At 44.3% G+C, this 24196-nt stretch overlaps 1 protein-coding gene across 2 annotated transcripts in view; it reads right to left on the reverse strand.

Moving 5' to 3' along the window:
* foxp2 (forkhead box P2) overlaps nt 1-24196 on the reverse strand; it is a 101786-nt gene that overhangs the window by 47508 nt on the left and 30082 nt on the right. Inside the window, exon 4 of one of the 2 annotated variants that reach the window (XM_080051057.1) lies at nt 12265-12454. The exons of the other annotated variant lie outside the window; for it this stretch is intronic. Coding sequence (XP_079907183.1) covers nt 12265-12444 — 180 coding nt within the window. The 5' untranslated portion in view covers nt 12445-12454. The remainder of the gene's footprint in view (nt 1-12264; nt 12455-24196) is intronic. 2 annotated transcript variants of the gene reach the window in all.

The following is a 24196-nucleotide window of genomic DNA, read 5'->3' on the forward strand; positions in this document are numbered from 1 at the left end:
AGGGAGTGGGCGGCGGTATTGGTGGTAGGAGGGTCTATTTGGCAGGGGGTGTATTGTAACCCCACACTTATTTTTCCACTAACTTAGACAAAACACGGGGTCTGTTTTGCCCATCATAGATAGCGGTGCGTGTTTATGTCTATGAGAGGAGTGCATATGCGCCAATATGTACAGTACGTGTCTATGCGGAGATGCTGGGAGGCCGACCGTGCCAGCAATAACAAAAGAGTACGTGCCTTTGCTGCGGTCGTTCAGTGCGACCGCCGACGTTCGCTAACATTCGCTAGCAGCACCTCCTGCTGTTATCACCATGGATATTCTGTGCAAATAACAGTGATATATTTGTTCTACTGAGAGGGAGAATTCATTGTTTTCAGCTATACCTTCAAGCTGAAGGCCCAATAAACTGAGGTGGAATTTGAAAGAAGCATTTGACAGTTTTTCTCAGGGTTGGAAAGTTCCGCCATTAAAGTGACAGTAATTATTTCCAAAATAATCTTAAATGTGACTTTACTTGCTTGTTAGCTCTTAGTCATAGTCATACAAGAAGTCATCACTGTCTCTTCAGCCATATTTTCTTCTCTCTTTTCTCTGACCTGTGCTGTATCGCTGCGTTTAGATAAAAAAGGTGACAGCAGGGCCATTCAGCAAAACACTCTTTATCTGCTCTTAGTCCTTTAGAGGCCAGACCACTGAGAGCTAGCACAATATGCTATCACAAAAGAGACGGACAGGAAGGAAAAGAAGAGACACGCAGAGAGAGAAAAAAGGTATTTGTGTGGGTGGAAGAAAGGGGAGAAGAGAATGTGTATGTGTGTGTGTGCGTGTTTGAGCTGGACGGCGTATGCGTGCGAATGTGTATGAGGTCAAGTGTTGCTTTTTCTTTTGCAAAGGCAAAGCTGGCATGAGGTATATGAGTGTTCAACTGTGCAGCAGCAGCCACACCAAAAAACACAAACACGCACATTCTCTCTCTCTCTCTCTCCTGAAGCGCTCCATTTGCTCTTCAGGTGATTACGATCCCTCTCTACTTTGCACAGTTGCAGTTGAGTAGAGGTCACACAGCTGGATGAATACCCGATATGAAATGTTACATTCAGGGGATGGCTGGCCTATAGTACATTTGGAAAATTGGGCTGAGTTTAGTGAAGAAGAAAAAAAAAAATGGAATGCGAAGAAGCCTGCTTACAAACAGTACACCAATTATTTGAGCACTTACATCTGGAGTAACCTTGATATCCTGAAGTTACATACTGCAACATAATGTCTATATGATAGGACACTGTATTAGAGTGAACTATATTCCTACCGTAGCTATCCAGTGGGCTTGAACACAGCTGTATTTTAGCACACACTAGGGTTCTCCTCTGTCTGCTTCTTGTCAAGAGGAATGAAGTTGTGTTTCATGGAGCTTGTGTCTGTGTTTGTTGACAAGGCCTTATTAAGAGGCTCCCACTCCAAAAAAATAAAAAAAAATATGGCCAGAGGCGACTAGCAATCTTGACTGTGGCACCGGGGGAACAAGCAGCCGGAAGGAGCTGCTTTCTGTGCAGAATGCCAATACCAATAGATGAATGGTGCTGACACTGATTTGTGAGTAAGTGCACTGTACATACATAGGAGACACACGCACAAACAATAAAGACCGGGGCTGTAGTGGTAAATAAAAAAGGTTGCTGCATCCTGCCTGGTAAACTACATTTAAGTGTGTTTACCCTTCATTACCACTGATAAAACACACACACACACACACACACACACACACACGTGGGTGTACACACAGCAGCACACACACACACATACTCAAAGCCAACATGCAAAACAATGATTAGGGGAAAAACAGGAAAGCTACCGAGTGATAAAATCCAGACTATTTGTGTGTTGTGTGTGTGTGTGTGTGTGTGTGTGTGTGTGCGCGTGTGTGCTTTTGTGTGTTAATGTGCAATGGAACAAGCAAGGCCAAGCATGCATGCCTGCTCAGTGCACGTGTATCTGTGCACGGTTGCGTGTGTGTGTGTGAGTTTGTGTGTGTGTGTGTGGGGGGGAGCTGTTTCAGGTCAATAGTATGAGTGTCTGTCTGTCTGGTCTTGCAGAGCTCAGGTTAAGTGCTGAGTCTGAGTGTTCTCCTGTTCTGGGTGGTCGATGCGAGAGAGAGCGAGAGAGAGAGAGAGAGAGAGCGAGAGCGAGAGCACCCTGACCTTAGCTGTGAAAATGACCTCACCTCACCCTACACTTAAACAGAGCGGGTGTGTTGGTGCATATACTGTTAACTTCGCATTTTGCCAGTGTGTCCATTGATCTTATATCAGGTTGGAAGGGAGGAACTGGGTCTTTTTTTTTTTTTTTACCTTAAATGGCCATTACACAGTTTATTCAAGTTTATGTGACTTACCCACTGAGGACTGCTCTCCATTGTGGGTGATGTATCTATTAATGAATGCTACGCTAACCCCCCCCCCCCCATCCACAAAGATCAACTCAATAAATAGCCACTACCTCTGCATATGGAAGGGCAACAGATCATGTTCACTACACTTATGTAACACCCCTCTTTTCACCCGCGCTCCTCCTCCTCTCTTTCTTCCACCCTTCACCCTGCACCCTGCACTGCACCTTGCTAGTTGTCTTGTGAATATTCCAATTATGGCGATGTGTGTTTGACCTTTAAATGTCCTGTAGAAGATATAGTTATCTGCCTTCCACTCTCTGACACCAAGCCTCTATCAATCAGTGTCCCCCCCCCCCACCCCCTCACCACCATCAGAAAAGGCAGGTAGAATGAGCTGGGTCTGGTGAAACGTGTGTGTGTGTGTGTGTGTGTGTGTGTGTGTGTGTGTCTATCATAGGCAAAGACAGTGACTGGTTAAAGGTAGGCAAATAGGGTTGAAGGAAAATGCATAAGTTTTGGGTGTGAATAAATAAAATGTATACCAAATTCACAAACACACACACACACACACACACACACACACACAAAGAGAGAGAAGTTAAATTTTTTTCTTTAATCTGCCACTAGCCTGACTGAGCCGTACTTCCATAAACAAAGCCTATTCCAGCAGCATCCTATATCACGCCTCTAAGAACAAGCAAAGCGTGAGCAGACTAGAGTCATACTTCTTTCATTCCTCTTCCCCCCGTCTGCTTTCCAAAGGGCTAATCTACATCTTTCATTGAATCAAGAATGGAAATTCACGAGGAATGCTTCTTTTTCAATTTCATGCTGAAGTAGCTCAAGTTAGTGGATGTAATTTCTCCTAACAAGAAAATGTATCACTCTGTCGCACACTTAGTCCGCCTATGTGAGAAAAAGAGGGGAGCGGGGAGGGGGGGGGCGCCTTTCTGCATTTTCTTCTTGGGCTTTGATAAATGTGCCAAAAGCAAGATCACTCCCTTCATAGCACTCAATACAAGGAAGGAGCAGCGGTTATTAAAATGTTTTTAACAAAAGATAAATGACATATCATGCAAGACTGTGAAGGCATTACAAAATGAAGTCAGGACTGAGTCAACAGGATAGGGGTCGTTTTTGTAAATATTGTAAGGACCTCAACTTCTGAGTCTGAGAATGATGTCATGGTTCAGATACAAGCTGGTTGCCACGCTACAAACACAAAGAATATGGAAAGAGTGATTCGAATAACAAGCAGATTTCAGAGATTTTGAGACACATTTCAAACTCGAAACCAACAAAGAAGTCATTCTTGTCTGTGAGAAACAAATTGGGGGAGAAACTAACAATGTGCAAGACTCAGACAAATCCATTTGAAGTTTTGTGCAAACTGTGATTAGCAAGTTCACACTGACTTGGATGATGGAGTCCAAACCAAAGGTGGAAAAAAGGGAAATGCATGTAGAGCGGTATCGCTGAAACAATACCACGCATGGCCAGGCCACCGGGCTAATGTATATTTATCGTGTAAACTTCTGATAGAACATGCATATGCAGAAACAATCAAATCTCTGGGTTTCAATTGGAAGATTCTTTCTTTTCTTTTTTTTGCGCCACAGCAGACTCAAGCGTGAAAGCAATATCAGCTTAGTGTCTAGTCAAGCTTGAAGTGCTACGCCTAGCCCACAAAGCATGTTCTGCATATGCTCGTGGGCGTTCGCTTTTTATCGGGGTGGAACAAGCAGCTTTCCAGTGCTATCACTGATCAATTCGTGCGAGTTAAGACCCCCCCCCTCATACACACACCAGTGTGTGGGTAAATAAGCAGTGGTTAGGGTCTTGATGAGGAATGGCAGGCTGTTTGAGTGGGAACATAGGCTTGGAGAGAGGTGGGCCTGTCTAACTGCTGCATTGCAATTGTATGACTTCCATCCTTCTCCTCAGGCTATAGACTGCATCCTATTCTCCATATCAGCCCTAAACAATTTTTTTCTGTTCACCCTCCCAAAGGATTGGTTGTAAGTGGATTTTCTTTTATTTATAAACCACATCTCCGGACCTAATTTATGCCAAGCTGTTTGCTCTATTTACCCACATTTAAAACTAAAAGAAAATAATATACAGTCTGGCCTTGTTATAAAGTTGTAAACCCATGCAGATGTCAGTCCATCCTTGACAGCAAAAGTCAGGGCCTTACCTTTAAAACCCCAGCAGCTTCAGCCCTAAAGCCTGCAGTGAAGAGAGTCAAAGCCAGCGCTAAGTGACACGTCAGTCAATTCGTCTTGTTTGGAGCCTTCAATTCCCCCCACGGCCCGGGCTTATTTACTACATTTGTATGTAAAAGCTGTGAAGGGGAGAGAGAGGAGCGAGAGAGCCCCGGCTGGATCTCTTACATATGTATACAGTGTGTTTGGAGGCTACGCGTAAAGAGCATCTCCCCACGACAAACAACTTGGGAGAAGGATGGAGCCATTTATATATTCAAGAAATGGGTCAGGGATGAAGGTAATCGGAGCAGCGCAAGTGTGTTAACAAGTGCAACAGAAGAAAAAAAAACTAGAAGAAAAAACTGTGACGATACCTGGAGTGTGCTGAGCTGAGATTCTGGTCGCATACTACTTTTGTTTGCTAGTCATCTTCTTCAACCAGATTGGAAGCCATTTTAATGTTAGTTAGAGAAAGAGGAGATGGGGAAAGGGGGGGGGGGGATACACACACACCCACAACAAACCATCAGGCATGCGTTTCAGAGTGTGATTTGTTACTATTCATGGCTAAAGCGGGGAGGAAAACTGTAATGCTAGACATGCTTGTTAAATTCACAACACTCCAAAGCTGCCTTCTAGCAAATCCTGTCCTTTGGTTGTCAGCTTAAAGACGAACCCGGCATATGCATATGTAGGGGTTTTTAAGCTCTGTTAAATGGATAGCGGTGTCGTGGCCTATCAAATGACTGTAAGCCACTTGCATTTTTTTTTTGGGGGGGGGGGGGGGAGAGAGGATGCAAAAGTAGACAGCAATGCGTTACCTTCTATGCATGTTTTTTCTTTCCCCTATCTTTCTGTTAACGCCACATTAGAGGGAAAACAGAGCCACTTACATGTCAGTTTTCATGTGGTTGACAGTGACACAGTGACACAGTGACCCCACCCCCCCTGCCCTTATTAACGACTGGTACTCTGTTGATGCCAACGACAGGGGAGTGGCAACAAACAATGACAGAATGCCTGTTTTCGATTGTGATGGCCACAAAAGATGATGCGCCCATTCACCGCCGAGGCAGTTTTCGCAAATAAATTATGGTTGGAAGGGTATTGAGCTGAAGCAATCGCTCAGTCCACTCCCTGAGAATATAGTGTGCGGCGGTGTGTGTGTGTGTGTGTGTGTATGCATGGGCCTGTGTATATGTGTTTGTGCTGGTGTGAGTGGACTTATAGATCCGTGTGCCATTTATTTCCCAGGGCTGGAGCGCGGGGCAGTTAGGGAGGCGTAAAAGGAAATGAGTTGTGAAGTGGCCATTGATCCTGGGCCCTGTAGTTAGGTTGGCTAGAGACTTGCTATAGGACTAACCGGCCACACAGTGTGTGATACTCAATGGCTTGACTCTTATTTACACTGGAAGGTGGTTAACCCTGGCCCAGTACATTCATCACTGGGGTGATAATAACACAACACATAATACTAATAAATGTGTCAGGTCAAACAAAAAGGCCTTATTTAAATGCTGACAACTGCCTTCCTTTTAATGCATTTACCATAAAACTATATGAAAATGGTAATGTAGATGTTTTTCCTTTACATTTCATCTCTGGAAAAAAGTGACCTATGTGTCATTGATCTGATATCCTGTATGCACACGATGTAGCACACTGTTTTTTATTCTACCTGTAGACCACGTCGGATTCTCCACGTCTCCCGGCTTGCTTGAGCATAAAATAGCCCATAAGTGTTTATTTCCAGCACATTTCCCTCTTGTCTATCTCTCTCATCCTCATCCTTCTCAATTCCTGCATTCGCTCGCCCGCTTGCTTCCTCGCTGTCCCCCTTTCTCCTCGTCTCTCTTTCAAGCCCCTTTGCAGCTTGACATTTCGCCGTGCTCTCGGGGGACTCCCTCCGCGAAATGGAGTTACTGGGAGAGCGCCACTGTAAATTCCAGAAGGCCACATGTAATGTGTCTTAAACATAGATGGACAGGCCGGCTTTTCGAGGAGTGGAAGAATGAGACGGAGGAGGAAAAAAAATGGGGAGAGAAAGAGGTGGCATCTAGATAGATAATAGAATAATACTGTGTTTTGTCAAGGGAAAGGGGGGTGAGCAAACAGTAGCTATGCTGTCATTCACACCTTATATCTTTAGTGTCATCGCATAAGGGGGGAAAGTACAGCCCCCTATATGTCACAGGCCTGTATGTACTATTCAGCGGGGACTGTCTGCCAATAGGCCAGGCCTTGAAATAAAAAGAAGGATGGCTTTCATTGTAAATAAGTCAAGACACAAGAAGCACTGCCAGGGAAGGAGCGCAGTCTTTTCACTGAAAGGGGTGATTTTACAAAGACATACCGTTGACGCTGCTTCCCTTAATGCTACTCCAGCCTTTACAGACCCAAGCCTTATCTTCACACGGATGATGAAGGTTAACAAAAGGCTCCTTTATGAATTTGTTCATATTTCAGCCGAGGGGTCTGTGTGCTGTCCTGAGAGGTGATTGATGCGTCAGGCGGCCGCGGCCACTGTCTTATTTACACAGTTGAGTGGGGCAATCTCAGGCCTGAAAGATAAACCTAATGAGCTTCTTTGTGTAAGGGTGCAAATGAGAGACACCACCGTCCTCCCTCCCTCTCTCCCCTCCATCCATCCCCTCCTTCCCTTTTCCCCATCCAAAGGGGACAGTCTGGGTGATTAGGCCTTTAAATTATGCTCAAGGGCAAAGCCTAGATTTGCATCTTAGGTGTGTGTGTGTGTGTGTGTCTCTCTCTCTTCTCAAATGTGGTATTGAGAGACAGACAGAGAGAGAAAGAGGCAGGTGAAGGGCAGAGAGAGAGAGAAATATGCTTGAGGCTTGTTTGTGAAAGGTGATGCAAGGTGAATAGCGTGTGTCAGTATTTTTAAGTATTTACCTGCATTAAACAACAAGCTGGAGTTGTAATAAGGTGAAAGGTGAGCTCACACGTCTATCAAATGAGCGTGTGTGCGCGCACACACACACACACACAAACACACACACTCATTTGTCCTTTGTCTGTGGGGTAACTTTCCCCCTAATGACTTTCATTTTGGGGAGAATTTTCATTTGCCCCTAAACCCTAAATATTACCCATCACTTGCTGTCAAGATTTCTCATCCATTCCATTTCCTCCAGCTAAACAGCTAGGAAAGGCAGGTTAATTGCTGTCACTCTCAAGTTGGACCACTGCCGAACTCTGGTATAGAGACAGGGGTGTAAGCCTAGAAGTAAGATGGCACCTCGGCGCACTTACTGTAATTTATGTCAAAAAACGCTGCAGTCATTTAAATGGGGTTGGATGGTTTGCATATTGCTGCATCATGTGCCTCGGGGAACAAAACAAAAAAAAACACTTAAAAATGCATATACCTTACCACCCAACATGTAGACTTCTACAACACTCCCTCGAAAACTGCATTGTTTTGTGTGCAAAAGTCCAAAAAATGTATTGACACAAACAAACATTTCACATCACAAAAAGTAAGTAAACCAGACTAATTTCATGAGACAATAGCTATAGACAAACCTAAAAGCAAAACTATTGAACTAGATTTTGGGTGATATCGATGTCCTTAGAAACACAATTTTCCCCATTATGTTTGAGCTAAATGAGCCAGTGATCTGGATGAGTGGTAGGCTGTAATGACAGAAGGTTGTACCTACACCTGTGCAGAGGTCGTGGGGTTAAAACAACTGACCCCCGGACACGATAGATAAGCCACTGCCTCCATCCTGCTCTGAATATCAATACACTCAGTAGTACAGTAGTGAGCCCATTTAGAGAAGGGGGGGGGGGCAGTGTAGTCCCAGAGTATTGGCTCATCAATCCCACTGATAAACCTGGCAGGATTAAGTCTACAGACACTGTAATCAACTAACAGCCTCATTATGGGACATTATGGTATAGATCCAAAGATCAATGCATAGCTCCCATGTACATACATATAGCAGCATCCAATATTAAAAACACAAGACTAGCCATGGCCGATGGTAAATTGATTGGTGGGATGAGCTCAGCACAATTTCTTCTTGCTGTTCGTTCCGTTTTTTTTTTTTTTTTTTTTTTTAAACAAAGGCTTTTACAGTGATCAGTTTAGCATAGTAATTAGGGGCTGTGCAACATTCATCATCTGCTTCCGATACATATCTGGAGCTGGCAAATTGCAATCAGATACAGTGGGGTATCTAATCTGTGATCTCAAATCAAATTAGGTCTATTTAGACAACCTTGGGAACAGGGGGGGGGGGGGGGGTGATGAAACCCTGACAGAAATTAAGGGTTGGAAATTCAATTGCGACACCAATGGTTATTATTCAGAAACATGGATAAGAGAGTGTATGGCTGAAGATTGAACACAATAGTATATAGATTAAGACAGGATGTGCTATCAAATATAAACATGGGACATTATTTTTTCATTATCGTTAAGGTAAAATTATACTATCAATATTTGAATATGGAAAAATTGCTCCTGTGCAACACGAGGTTTGATCCGTGTCCTATATGAGCCTTTGGCCGAATCTAAGGCGAAGAGACCTTAAAGATGCTGCTTTTTCTAATTATAGCTGCAGGTGGTATTTTGGAGCTGCTGAGGTAATGGCAGAACCCACAGGGACAGTGGAGAGAATTCATCAGTGCTTATTATTAATCATCCCCCCCCCCCCCCACCCCACCCCAGCAGCGTGATGAGAGACCGGAGTCTTCTATACCCACCGGACCACTCAATGTCATTCCAAATATGGACGGAAAATTACACCCAACAGCCTTTCCTTCAAAATGGACGTGGACCGGAATATTTTTTTTTATTAGCTGGCTGAACAGGTGCAAAAAAAAAGTAGAAAAAAAAGAAGACTAGATAGATGCAGGAATATATGGCCACACAAATGCATGATGCTTCATACACACATATCCTACATTCACTTATACATCTGCGTGCATTACCTTTTTCGGATGAGTACACTACAACTGCAGATACCACAGATTTGCTAACAAATTCATTTAAAATAAACTCTTTTGTCATGACTCGTATGCCTTTGACCGTGCTCTCTCTCTCTCTCTCTCTCTCTCTCTCCGAAGAGATGCAGTGTGTGAGCGCGGGGCCGGCAACAGGAAGTGTGTGTGAAGTTAACAGCACAAGGGGCCCTGTTTTAAAAAGCCTCCAGAGACCTGTTAGCTGGACTGCTCATTTCAATGTGTCTGTCTCGTGGTTGGGAGAAGAAGGCTCGGTTTGCTGGCCTCTTTACAAGGCGCACACTGTCATACCACCACTCTCCCCCCACCACACACACACACACACACACACACACACACACACACACACACACACACACACACACACACACACACACACACACACACACACACACACACACACACACACACACACACACACACACACACACACACACACACACACACACACACACCCCCTCCGCCAACAGCTCTTAGCCATACGTCCATCTCAGAGACTTAACTATGAGCTTTATGCTTACGTCGCTTTTCTCTATCAGTGCTCTGTGGCCATTTATTTTTTAACAGCACAGCTTCTTTGTGTTTTAGATGACTTACTGACCCCCTCCATTTACATACACAAGTTGACACACACTTTTCTCTACTTATGTCAATCAGACTGCCTGTCTGTGCAATATGACAAGAAATACCTTGAATCTTTCTATAAAAAAAATAGAAAATTTCACAGATAATTTAGAAATGTTTAAAAAAAAAATTCATTTAAGCCATATCAAATAAATGCAATGGAACAAATATAAAATAATTGTATTTATTTATATGGTTTGTACAGACTGACTGAATGCTTTCTAGTACAACATATTACATGGCCCTATGGTGCAACAGTCAAACAGTATCTTCTTATCCTTCTCTCTATCTATCTATTTCACCCCTCTATCTGCAAAGAGTATCAACACCTGATCGAAAGCAGCAATCCTCCACCACCCAGTACCTTTCAAATGTAAAAAAGAGTGATGACTGAGAGAGGGAGAGAACTGACCCCAATCAGGTGGGTGTGTGCGCGAGTGAGTAAAGGAAGAGTGGCAGAGTGGCTGATAAATTGGGGGGTCAGGCTACGGAGCTACGATGTCGCTACAGCCACCAGCAAGACCGCTAAGGTTGGAGGATGGGCTTTTGAATTGGGATGGGGGGGATGGATAAGAAGAGGTAGCGTCCTGGGGAGCCTCTAGGACACGCTTCCTTTCCAGCAAATACACCCCTCCACCCCCCTGCACACACACAGATGCGGACATACAGAAAAGCTGTATTGCCCCCGCCAAACTGACCACGGGCTTTCAGCTGCCTCCCACATTCACACACAAATACACACGCTTGCATGAAAAAATTCCCCCATCCAACGTAAAGAGGGACAGCACGCATCGTTACAAACCCGCGGCACCGTTGTTGTACCCCCCCCCCCCACCACCACCACCACCACCCCGGAGCACGGGCCCTCTGACCTCATCTCCCACTGCTCTTTTGGCAAAACTGTCAAAGCCATCATTCACCGTGAAAAGACACGAGAGACACTCCACTCCTTTTTTCTTTTTTTAACTCTGCTGGCGACTGACTTTCACAACTCCTGCCCCCCAAACAACTACCCCACACACACACGCACGCACACACACACGCCTGCAGTTCATTCACCCTTAACTTGCTCCAACTGAGAACAATAGAGCCAGAACACAATAAAACATGGATACAAGAAGGAGAAGTTAAAGAAACTGGAGCGTGTGTGGTGTTTGGGGTAAGCTGGCGGTGCCTCCGACCAAAACAAATCAGTTAAATCTATACAAAAAATAGCCAACACATGGGAATGATATTTTTCAGATAGTCTTGAGGGAAAATGATCTCAAAGTGTGGTTTAAGAAAAAGAAAAAAATCCAAGTGACTTCCTAGTTGTAGGGCTAGTGAGACAGGGGGACTGCATGCAAATAAGCCTTTCTAAAAAGTGTCAAAGGTTTCTGTGCCGCTGGTGGGTCTGTGGTTGAGAGCGCCTGGTTCAGTGTGTGTGAGCCCAGGACTATAGCGCCGAGTTAGGAGGCCCTCTGGTGGATGCAGCGCTGCCATGACAGACACAGACACAGACACACACACACACACACACACGCACACACACGCACACACACGCGCGCGCGCGCACACTACCCCCGAACTGGTCCGTACGATGCTCTGACACACACACACACAGTCTCTCTTTCGCCGTCTCTCTCTCTCTCTCTTTTTCACACACACTTTTACATGCATACACACTCTCTCTCTCTTTCTCTTTCTCATGGCTGCAGCGAGCTCTCTTTAAATACACAATTGAAAACTGCACAAATGCACAACAAAATCTATAACTGACACGCAAAAAAAACACTTCTCTGCAGGCAAAAAGACATGTTGACAGCACAACAAACTACCGAGAAACATTTACCAACGAAGCAAACAGCCGATTAAATAAACAATGTTATTTTCCCCCAACGTGCTAAACACAAACAATGGAAAATACAAACAAAACTAAATATTTCACGGTGCCTACTGCCTGTGTAGCAAAGCCCCCGTGCTGTCTGAGAAGAGAGCAGTGCAGAGCGGAGTGGGAGAGCGAGAGAGGAGTGAGGAGAGAGAGAGAGAGAGAGACGGGGGAGAAACACAACTTACCTGCTGTTGTTGCAGATGCAGCAGCTCGACTGTGCTTACTTCGCTGCTCGTGTCACCACCAGCGCTTGATCTCCCATCTCTACTGCCAGCCTCTAATTGGCTGCTGCTTAGGGTGCTCATTCCATTTTGACTCATTGAACTGTTGCTTATTGTCTCTGTGGCCGACTCCTGCATCATCATGATTTAAAACCTAGAAGTGATTAAGAGGCACCGCGTTAGGGCTCTTTTCTTCTTACAAATTCCCCCCTTTTTTTACCCTTTTTTTTTTTTTTTTGTTAACGCTTCCATTATCAAACCCTCGGTCCCCCCTCTGCAAATTAAAGCATTTAAAGAAGAGGGAGGGGGGGGAAGAGAAAGGGGGGTAGGGTGGATGCAGGAGGAGCAATTATGCATTCATTGTGTAAATGAAGCAATACAAAGAGATGCAATGTCCTGGTGCTATTTAAAAATGGGAGGGGTGCCGAAAATGTGGCAAAACCGTTTTATCCACTAAAATTTGGGGGATCTAAGAATATGGCTTTATGAGGGGGAAAAAAAGTTGGATTCATTTTATTATTACTATTTTCCATAAAAAACATTAATGGGAAATTTAAAAAAAAAAAGTTTTGCAGAGATGGGCTTGATTCTTAATATCTCCCTCACATAGGACAACCAAGCTACACAGACAGAAGAAAAAAAGCACGGGCACTCCTAAAATATTTGCCATCTTGAAGCTGTCAGGTTTTTTAGAGTGTCGCGTCTTGAATGAAGTTGCCTAATGACGCAAAGCTAATCATGCAAAATTAAAATTTGGTGGGGGGGGGGGGGAAGAGGAGGAGGCACCAAATCACATGGTGCAGGGCTGCTGATGAACACTATAATGGGTTTGTCATCTTAGGCTGTGGTGGCTAAATACAATCTGCCTCACAGGCTTTTCATTGGCTAGAATGCTCCCCCTTCTTCTTTAATCAAACCTCATGTATTCATTTATATTGTGACATTAGAAGAAGAAAAAAAATATGGCTTCTCTCGACAGGACACCATTAAAACCAATGTTGAGGTGCAATCAAACTTTACGGTTGGAAGATGTACAATGCTCGACAACACATTTCTGACGACAGTAAATAAATGTAAGATATGGAATTCATTTTCACCGCATCTATTAAATCCATGGAAAAGGGGTGTAAGAGAAAGAGAAAAAAAAGGAGGGAAGAAAAGAAAAAAATCTATCACGAATATCACTAATGATTGTGCTAAAAACAGCATAAATTATGCATATTACCTCCTCTCTCTCTCCAGTAATAAATGTTTTATCATTTCCTCCCCGTATTTAATGCTCTGTGCCTTCACTGGGGCAGAGAGGAGCCCCAGCAACATCAGTCGACAGTCGCACAATAAATAAAAGACACCCAGACCCAACAAATGGCAACTCAAAATGCACTACATAATTACAGATTGTGTGCTTATCCCCACTTAGAAAATAATTATTTGTAATATTTTAAAGGGGGAAATAAATATTTTAAAAAAATGACTGCAACAGCTATCACTAAAATACTTAGATACATTATTTCAATCATGTCAAAACAAGTGCCAGTGCAACCTAATGCAACATAACAGATTATGTGTGTGTGTGTGTGTGTCCATGAGTTTTGGTGGGCATTTGTGGCCCAATTGTGTGTATTCTTTGGCCGGTAAATAGCGTTTTAATAGAAGTAAGTCCACGTCTGTCAATGTGTTTGTGTGTGCTTGTGTGTGTGTGTGTTTGTCTCTGTGTGTGTGTGTGTGTGTGTGTGTGTTTGTGCGTGCGTGTCTCTGTGAGTGTGTGTGTGTGTGTGTTTGTGTGTGTGTTTGTGCGTGTGTGTCTCTGTGTGTGTGTGTGTGTGTGTGTGTGTGTGTGTGTGTTTGACGAGGGGCAGATACAGGGACAGGCCTTTTAAAGGATGTCCACAGCCAGGATAAACAGGATCCAGGCAGGGAGAACAAACAGGGGCTGAGCTGTTACACAGAGCAGGGCGACAGCTGCCCGCGACACAAGTAAATAGGGAAGGGGCCGGGACAAGGCGTGCTTGTGAACAAACAGGCCCCTGTTTAACACTGCACTCGCTCGCTACTGATGGAGGGAGACACAGGGAAAAAGACAAGAGGGTGAGAGAGAGAGATAGAGAGAGGATGGAAGAGAAGGGGGGTGACAGAGAGAGACAGATGAAAAGAATGAGAGAGAGAAAAAGAGAGAGAGTGAGTGGGAGGGAGGAAGACGGAGGGGGGAGGGAGGGGGGAGACTGGCACAATGTGACATCCAATCCGGTGATGAATCTGCAGCCTAAGAAACTCAAGGCTGCAGCCCGAGATCAGCCGGCTAATAAGTATTCAAATTAGGCATAAATTTTACATGCCCCGATGTTTAAAATATTCAGAGAAAGACTGTCTGATTGCCTTTACTAGAATGTTATGAACATTCTAATGGAGGCTGGATCTGTCCCTTTTTTCTTTTTTTCTTTTCATCCCTTTCTTTCTCGGGCCCGGCGATGGATGTTTCAGAAAAACTTGGAAAGATATACGAGATGAGGAAATAAGGATTTTTAATAATGTCTGAATGCAATGCAAACTGTACCGCGGAAAAAATGGAATTTGCTTATAGAGTGCTCACATGTAATTACTGATGTATAAACCATTAATAATATAAATAGTTGGATAATTGGAATTTGATATAACAATAAAAGCCTTATATCATACAAAGCTTAATCTGCGTCATAATCTTCCCTCCCTCCTCCTCGAAATAAAAATCTATGCAATATGTCCCAACTGCAACATAATGATAATGCAGATATATGCAAAGTATATTCGCAGAGATCAGATGGTGCTTTAACCTTAATGACAGCGGTGAGATAAATTAATTAGCCATCTAAAGGCGGCATTCAAATCTGCCAATTAGAATGTCAATTAGAAACACAGGCAGGCTGCAATGATGAGCGGGGCTACCGAGCTGCATGGGGAAAACCTACTGTGGTGGGGGTGGGGGGGGGGGTGATGGAACTGTCACAGACACACACACACACACACACACACACACACACACACACACACACACACACACACACACACACACACACACACACACACACACACACACACACACACACACACACACACACACACACACACACACACACACACACACACACACACACAATACTCAAGAGAGAGACGGATAGTGACAATACTCGACACCTGAGGGTGTGACTGCATGCAATGTGTGTATATCTATATTTGTGTGTATGTGTGCCTACCACAGGTCCTATGCACTGCAGTCTGTCCCTGAGGGTTACTATCCTCTGACCCTGGATCAGCCTGTCCTAAACCAACTGGGTCGGAAGGAGCCATGCCAACCCCCCTGTAGCTATAGTATCGAGGGGCTGCCGGCTTGCCCGCATGTGTGTTTGACATCCCATAATAAATTGCCAGTGTCCTGCATTTTTCAAAACACACCCCGCTATTTGATGCCATTTCTCCTCATAGCCATAATCTTCCAATGAGGGAGGGAGAGAACCTAGACACTGCTTATTATCACCATCGGAAACACAAGAGGAGGGCTGTTACAGGCCCTGGTAATACGGCCGGTAATACGTTGTAGATGTATGGCTTTTGGAAGGGAAGATGATAGCGATACCAAGTGTTTAGGGTTGAGGAGGCCTCGTGGAAAGATAGAGAGAGAGAGAGAGAGAGAGACGGGAGAGAGAGACGGGAGATAACTCTGTGCTCTCTAAATGTACTGTCTGTTGTCAATGGTTCACTGATGGCTCCCCAACATTTCTATTAAGGTGGACGCTCGGATGGGAAGAGAGGCATTTCCTCATCAAGCTAGAGAGATAGACACAGAGAGACGGACACTATATTTGCAAAGTGTAACGCCTGTAACTCCGGCTTTTGTCTCATTCCTTGTGCAACCATAGCCCCCTTGCTTTGCTATTCCTCTTCTGCTTGAGCAAATATTTGCCCTCGAAAAATCTCGCACTACGCAAATCTGTCTCTTCCATCAGGTGTGAGAGAATCCGAGAGAGAAGAGGGGGGCGGGGGGGGGGGGGGGGGTGGAGGGTCCTGACGACGCATTTGGCCCGGAGATTGGGAGAATTTTCATCCCTCTCTTTCTTCCAAGAAGTGACACACAACAAAAGGTGGAAGGAGAATTGAGCCTTTCATTGCCATATACACACACAAACACACTCACTCGATCTCTCTCACTTTGGCACATACACACCAAACACACACACACCTATCATTAAAGGGGAAAGAAGCAGCCCTCCATCTTTGTTTGCGAGCTCTAAAAGCCCTTAATGTAGCCTCATTACCTGGCCTGTCTCCCGCTCTATCATGTGCAGTAAACACACACTATGACACTGGCCATCCATCTAGTGGGAATACACAGCTGTCTCCCAACACTGTCTGGTGGAACATTGGGGAATTCAACACACACACACACACACACACACAGACACACACACACACAGACACACACACACACGTTGTTAATACACAACAAGCTTGACACTGCTTTTCGTTCTCGAGTCTCTGGGCTATCCATTTTACAGTGTGAGGATGTTCTCCACTGTGTCTCTATTGTAGAACACTGATCCACTCGTCCTCATTTTATATGCATGAGTTGCAAAAATATATTTATTAGTAGGACAAAAAAAAAAGTGACCGGTAAATCTGTGATCCCAGACGTGCATTCATTATCCCGTTCACATTTCAGGTGGCTGGGCTGGAATTCTTACGGTTTCGCGAGAACAAAATAATATATTAAAAAATAAAATAATAGAAATTACATTTCACAGTCTGCTGACTCCCTCACAGCTCCCTGATCAAGTCGAGATACGGTTACCATTTACAATAATCACAGATTCTGTGCTTGAGTGGAATTAATTCATCATTGCCATAAGTTACTATGCATACAAAATAAAGAAGTAACTGGGCAAAGGGGGGGGCTCACATATTCAATACTTCAGATTGCTTAATAAATCAAAATGCCACGTATGTGCTGACATACAAAAAAATTGGTGCTTAAAACCACTGCATTTTTAAAGAGAAATCTAGGGTCAAATAATGGAGAGGAGAAAAAAAGTTTAAAATAACTTAATCAGAGAGCCTTGCACATATTTATTCAAGGCATACCATAAATATATGCCTTCAAAGAATCCTTGATTATGATCATATGTTTGTTTGTACTGTGGGTGTGTACTGTAATTGTATCTGGTAGCGAGTTGTCACACAAGCACTTTATTACAGCCTTCAGCTTCAGGCAAGGGAGTTTAGGAGACGGAGATGGAAAAAAAAAAACGACCACTTGGAAAAAGCTACGTTCCTCACAACTCCAGTTCCCCAGGATTAAGCAATGCAAGCCTGGGCTGCCGTGCCTAAGAATTAAAAGCTTCCTTTTTTGGCACTAAAGGGCCACCATAAAGGAACATTAATAACTACTTCTTATAAAAACCTGTGTATGGTAATGGTTTCTGCTCTCAGATAGAGGAATTTCAAAAGCGCTTCACCGGTGAATAAAGATTGCTTTGGAGAAGAAGAAAAAAAAGAGGAGGGGAGGAGGGGGGGGGGGGGGGGCTGAAGAAATCATATTTACAAAATCAGGAGTGGGGCCAAATGAAAAGAGATGAATATGAATAATGGACTTTGCCTTTTTTTCGGGATTAACATTATTCAAAAGCAACGGAATCAAATGTGGTTATCTCCTGTCCAATGAGCCCCCTTACATTGAGAACAACCCTCAGTCACATTTCAATTCTTCATTTGAGCCGACAATAAATCGTAGTTCTGTGATAGGAGACATTCAGTCAAGAACTGTTCAGAACTTAATTCTCTTTCTATTTACAATAAGGAGATGAGAGGGAATAAGATAAAAGACAGACTATTTGCCACAGTGTGTAAGTGTCCCTAAATGGTGTGTGTGTGTGTGTGTGTGTGTGTGTGTGTGTGTGTGTGTGTGTGTGTGTGTGTGTGTGTGTGTGTGTGTGTGTGTGTGTGTGTGTGTGTGTGTGTGTGTGTGTGTGTGTGTGTGTGACAGAGAGGCAGTGTTTGTGGAGTACAGAAAGGAGGGGAAAAATGACAAAGAGAAGCAGACGAAAGGGTGTAAAGTGCATGTTCAATTGTACAGTCTGCACAATGTCTTCTTGGAATCAAATGCAAGAGGCACTCATGAATAGTGTGCGCGATAGTACGTTAATACAAAATCATTTCATATGAATACAACCAGCTCTAAAATGTGACAATGGCAAAATAGTTATTGAACATGGGCTATCCAGTTACTAATACAATAAAAAAAAATAAAAAGGCCAATAGCAAAACGTTAAATTAAATTCAACAATGAATCATTGAGTAAAAAATGGGGGGAAATATTTTATGATAACATTTCAAATTAGTTTATACAATTACGTTTGCTGAAAAAAACAACAGCACCGCAGCAATAAATGCACACTTTTTAAATACATATTACTGTAGCACAGCCCGCCCCTCACAGAGAGAGAGAGAGAAAAAAGAGGAGGAGAGAATCTACTTTTCGCCTGCATTAAGGCTCGTCCCATATCATTTACACATTACCCATCAGGCACCTCATTCTGCTGAAGCAGGAGACAGCCCCTGCCGCGGCTTGGGCGAGACAGTGACGAAAGCTGATCCAGCCTGTGCTGCTCTCATTTGCATATTTGCCAATTGCATTAATTAAGTCGGCCCACCTAATCAGGGTTAATTGACCTATAAAGAGGGGTGGCCTCATTGTCTGGTCCAATCATCTTTACCCGAGAGCAGAGGAGGTGCGATGGTTGTGTGCAGGATACTTCCGACCTGACTGTATTTATAGACCCTCGTGCATGGTCGTATTCCACTCAAAAGACATTTTTATCCTGAAAGCGAACAGGAGAGAGCTGCTTCGACATGGAGTAAGAGTTTGAAAAAACAAAAGGAAAAAAGGGGAGAAAAATGGAAACAGATATAATGTACACTGGTATGCTGGCTTTGTCTAGAGAACATGAGCAGGAGCAAATGACAGTTGAACGGCCTGGACTCTCTGGTCCTCTCTGCTGTGTTGCAACATCCAGCGGACAGGCGCAGGGAGCCAGCCGCGGCTGGCCGGCACACAGCTCCACACATAGAGACATAGCTCATTGTGACGTTTCCAGTTATTTCTGCTTGATTAGGGCCATTATGTCTGCGACTCTGATTTATGTTGTCATTCCCCCTCAGCAGTCCTGCATCGATAGATCTTAATGAATTGGTAAATAAGGGTGAAGATTGCAGTTGACAACACCGCAACATTCCTCATTCATACCAGACAAGATTTATGAAACCAATTAGGAGCATAACAGGGAGGGAGGAGGGGGGGTGGGGAGGGACTGGTCAGGAGGAAAAAAATAATCTTTCCACAGGAAAATTACCAAAGTGTAACCCACGACACAAATAGATAATGGGCCGTCTTTAAACAGCGGCTTAGTCACACTTTCTCCATGCCCGGTTGGGGACTTTGAAAAACTGCTCAGAAGAAAAGGATCACTCCTTCTCCACTCAGGATTAAGAAATTGATTTTACAAAAATATAAAGAGACTGGTTGACAAGCTGTAGTGCCTGACTGTACCTCTCCATTTTGAAAAAGAACAAACACACACACACACACACCGACCGATCCCACATCTGAATAATGTCCAAACCAAAGATGATGATGGAATCAACAGATTAAAAATTAAGCCCCTTGCCAACAAAGCACCACTTTGATATGGAAATATTAAAATTCAAGGAGCCATCCCACACACACATCCAAAACAGAAGCCATGCAAATGAGAAGTAACGGGCGTGCAACTGTGTGAAGGTGTGTGTGTGTGTGTGTGTGTGTATGTGTGTGTATGTGTGTGTGTGTGTCTGAGTGATGGGGGCACACAAATCAATTGTTCGCTTAATGCTTGACACGTTGACGAAGAATCATTTGCATTTTTTAATAGTCACCTATTTCCATTATTTAATGTCTCTACTACACTGCAGTTCTGTTAGCAGACAAATAAGGGCCTCTTTGTCATTAAAAAAATCATTTGGATAAAAGTGCTGATCATCAATAGCCGGCGACAGGCCATGGAAGACCCATAGGGCAGGAGTGAACAGAGGTGGAAAATTAAAGCAGAGTGATACGCGAGCCGGGCTCTCTTTTCAGCCCCTCTCTCTCTCTCTCTTCCCCTTCAAGCACATGCAAATGAGGCCCGTGCTGCTTAACTGCATCATTTATGTGGATAATAGCGGCATCATCATTACGGGAACTCAAATTAAATTACATCACAATTAGCATAACAAAGTGATTGGTTAAACTTTCAAAACAAATAAACGCGGCTCGCCTAATGAACGGTGTTAATTGGCCGGTGTGCATTCTAAATAAAACATGCAAGTAAACATGTGTTTTAGTGAAACCATTTTTAAAAATGTATTTCCCCCCTTCCCTTTTCTAATATCAAAATGAGACAGACGTGGAAAGAGGGAAAAGAAAAAAAATAACTGGAAAAAAAATAAGACTCAAAAATAATGAATGAATATCGCCAGGGGGATTGGTAAGCTGAAATAAAAAATGTGTAGCATTTAATTTTATTGCGCCAAAGAACCCTATTATATGCCAGACTCTGGAGAACAATGTAAATTATCTGCCTTCAAAATGGAGTTTGGCCAATTCTCCATGTGAACTAATCACATAGCTCATTATGCATTAGGGTATTAAATTATGAAGAGGAGTCCCTTTTCGCATTCCTGCACAAAGCCCGTATGAAATGTTAATAATATGCCCACAATAGCCCAATACCATGCCTCGCTCACCCTCATCAATATTTAAGTAAACAAATTATCCCACTCGTCTTTGATAAGGATAATTAGTGCTTCACCGATTATCGGTTTTGTGACCTCTCACCACTTCAAACTAAACATCTGCTCCGAAAAGCCCCCCCCCCCCCCTCCGTGTGAGAGATGGGAGAAAAACAAACAAGTCGAACAATGTAAAAAGCTTTGCCCTCTCAAAACACATATATGCAGCTGATTAATATTTGATTGTTATTAGCTTATGACACTTTATACTCGTGCTGTGCAACCCTTTAAAAACCATACTGCTGAATTCCTATCCTCTTGATTTTTAATGATCAATGATTAGCTTAGCAAGCAAAGTAGCAACATGTGAAAAAAAAAACACCGCGACCAACTCACCAAGATCAGACAAAAACACCACGGTAAGTGAGTTCGCAGTCACTCGCACACACACTCACACGGGACACACAAAACACACACACACACACACACTCACTTGTACGCATGCACATACATACCGCGCACGCGCACACACCGAGCCATTCATCAGCACTAATTAAGCAGCAGATTAACACAGCCTGCAGAACCAAGGCTTGCACTAGTTACACAGTGGGACGACCAGCGGGGAAAAGGCACGGAGACACAGCCCCGGCAATAAAACACAAGCATTAAAACACAGCCAAGAAGAGAGCCTGCAGTCCACTACACGGATGAGACAGGATTGATGGATGGATGATAGATGGATGGATAAATTGATGGACAGAGTATGCCTGACTTCTTTTCTTTTTTTTTTACCTGAAGGTGAGGAGTGCCAGAGAGCTTGACCATAGAGAGCAGAGAGAACTTGCCTCTGCCACCGCCCGTGGGTGTCTAGCAGCAACGGCCCTGCAAGTGGAAACTGGTGTCACCCCGTGGAGAGGCAACACTATCTGTGTCATCACTTCAGCCCTGTTTATGGGGGATGGCATCATAAACAAGACAGCCCCCCCCCTCCCCCCCACTCACATACACACACACACACACACACTACAACCGACAGCCCCCGCCCCAGTCCCCCCCCCTGCTCCCTTTCTCTCTCACTCTCTCTCCCTCTCTCGCCACCTCACCACCACTGTGCCATTCATGCATACTTAAATCACCCTAGCCCCCATTAAAAAAAAAGAAAAGAAAGAAAGCCCAGATGCCTCTCCTGACAATTATTCTATCATTTCCAGTTGTCACCGGGGCAATTACCGACCGGGGGCCCCCCCTTGTGCGGGTCGGACACGCAGGCCCCCGATAGGAGAGGCTTGAGCTGGGGGTGAGGGACGCTAAAAGAGTGGGAGAGAGGGGACAGTAGTGGAGGGAGTGCGTGGGTGTGCACGTGTGTGTGTGTGTGTGTGTGTGTGTGTGTGGGTTGGGGGGGGGGGGGGGGGTTAGTGTACAAAATGGAAATTTATGACAGAGATGCGTTGGCTTCGTTCTCTCTCCACACTGGAAATAATTAGACCATCATTTTTTATGCCTGCTGCTGATGAAATATCACAATCACTGAAAAGACACTACTAATCATTTCATTCCCCCATTTTATTGGGAATGAATGACAAGGAAATTATCTCTTAATTCGCTATTTTGCTGTCTTTTAATTTAAGATATATACATATATTTTTTATAAATGTGTTATTTTTTGTTAGTATAAAGGAAAGAAAATTTGTTTGGCACAATCGGTTGCAAATCTGCAAGAGCGATTGTGTGTGTGTGTGTGTGTGTGTGTGTGTGTGTGTAGGCAAGTCTTGCGTGTGTGGGTGGGTCCTGTGTGTGCGTGTGTGAGTGTGTGTGAGGGGATCTTCACACGGGGAGCGCTCTGGCTCCTTGCAGGATGCTCGCCGGCTCTCCCCTCGCGCCTCGGCTGCGTGCTCTTACCAGGCAGCTCGCTCTGATCGCACATCTGCTTCTCTGAACACTCTCTCCGTTTTGCTCTCTCTCTCTCTCTCTCTCTCCAGTGAAAGTGCACACACACACACACACACACACACACACACACACACACACACACACACACAAACACACACACACACACACACACACACACACACACACACACACGACCTGCCGGACTGGCTCTCTACTGTGCTGTGCGTGCCCCGGCAAATCGCTGAGACGAGAGGGGAAAAGGAAAGACAGTAAGCAGGGCTGGAGGAAGCCGCTACTAGAAGCTGCATTCCGCCCCCCGAAAAGGTATGTGTGTGCCCGGCTTTATTTTAACACAGTTGAGCGCTTCTCTTTTCAAGCTCCGATTGTGTGCATGTCAAAGAGAGTGTGTGTGTGTAGATGTAAAGAGTCTGAATGGGATTAGTGAAGGGCTGAAGCGGCAGACGAAATAGCCTCCACACACACCGCGCTCGGGCAACAGAGAGTGGATAGGGCTCTTAACAACAATTAGCCGTGTCACATCCATGCATTAGCAAGTAACACGCCATCTCAAAAAGCACTGCTAACAACACCACAAAGTTCACAACCAGAACAAGAGTCGGAAATAGTCCACGACTGCTTAAAGAGACAAGGGAGAGAGAGAGAGAGAGAGAGAGAGCAGTGACTGATCAAAATGACCTACCTTTTGAAACAATGAGAGAGAAATCCACTGTGCTCGGTGCAGAGGAGCATTTGAAGAAGTATTCTCAGCAAGCCTTCAAGCATTAAGTGTGTATCAAAAAAAAAGAAATGCCACTATAGGACAAAAACAAGAGCGTCAAAAGTGGGGGGGGAGAAAAAAGTAAAAGGAGAAAACTAGCTCACGCTTACTGTCAGTGAGGCATCACCAGAGAAGTATTTACAGCCGGTATTTACAGTAATATAGAGGGGAGAGCACCTCTGCCTGGTCACGTCTGAGAGACATGCAGTTGCCGTTTCAGTGCTCTGCCTAATTAAAACAAGTCAGGCAGCCCCGCTGGATTGTTTTGATGCCGGAGGACCAATAGTACACAAAAAAAACAGCGGCTTGATTCGTGGGGTAGGGGGCGGAGGGTTGGCGAGAGTTGGCAAAGGAATAGTGGGGGTGTGTGTGTGTGTGTGTGTTTGTGTATGTGTGTGTGTATGGGGGGAGGGTGGGGGGGGGGGGGGTTCAGAAGAGGCGTTTTGTAGAGGA

This window comes from Ammodytes marinus (assembly GCF_949987685.1).
Source record: "Ammodytes marinus genome assembly, chromosome: 22".
Lineage (NCBI taxonomy): Eukaryota > Metazoa > Chordata > Actinopteri > Uranoscopiformes > Ammodytidae > Ammodytes > Ammodytes marinus.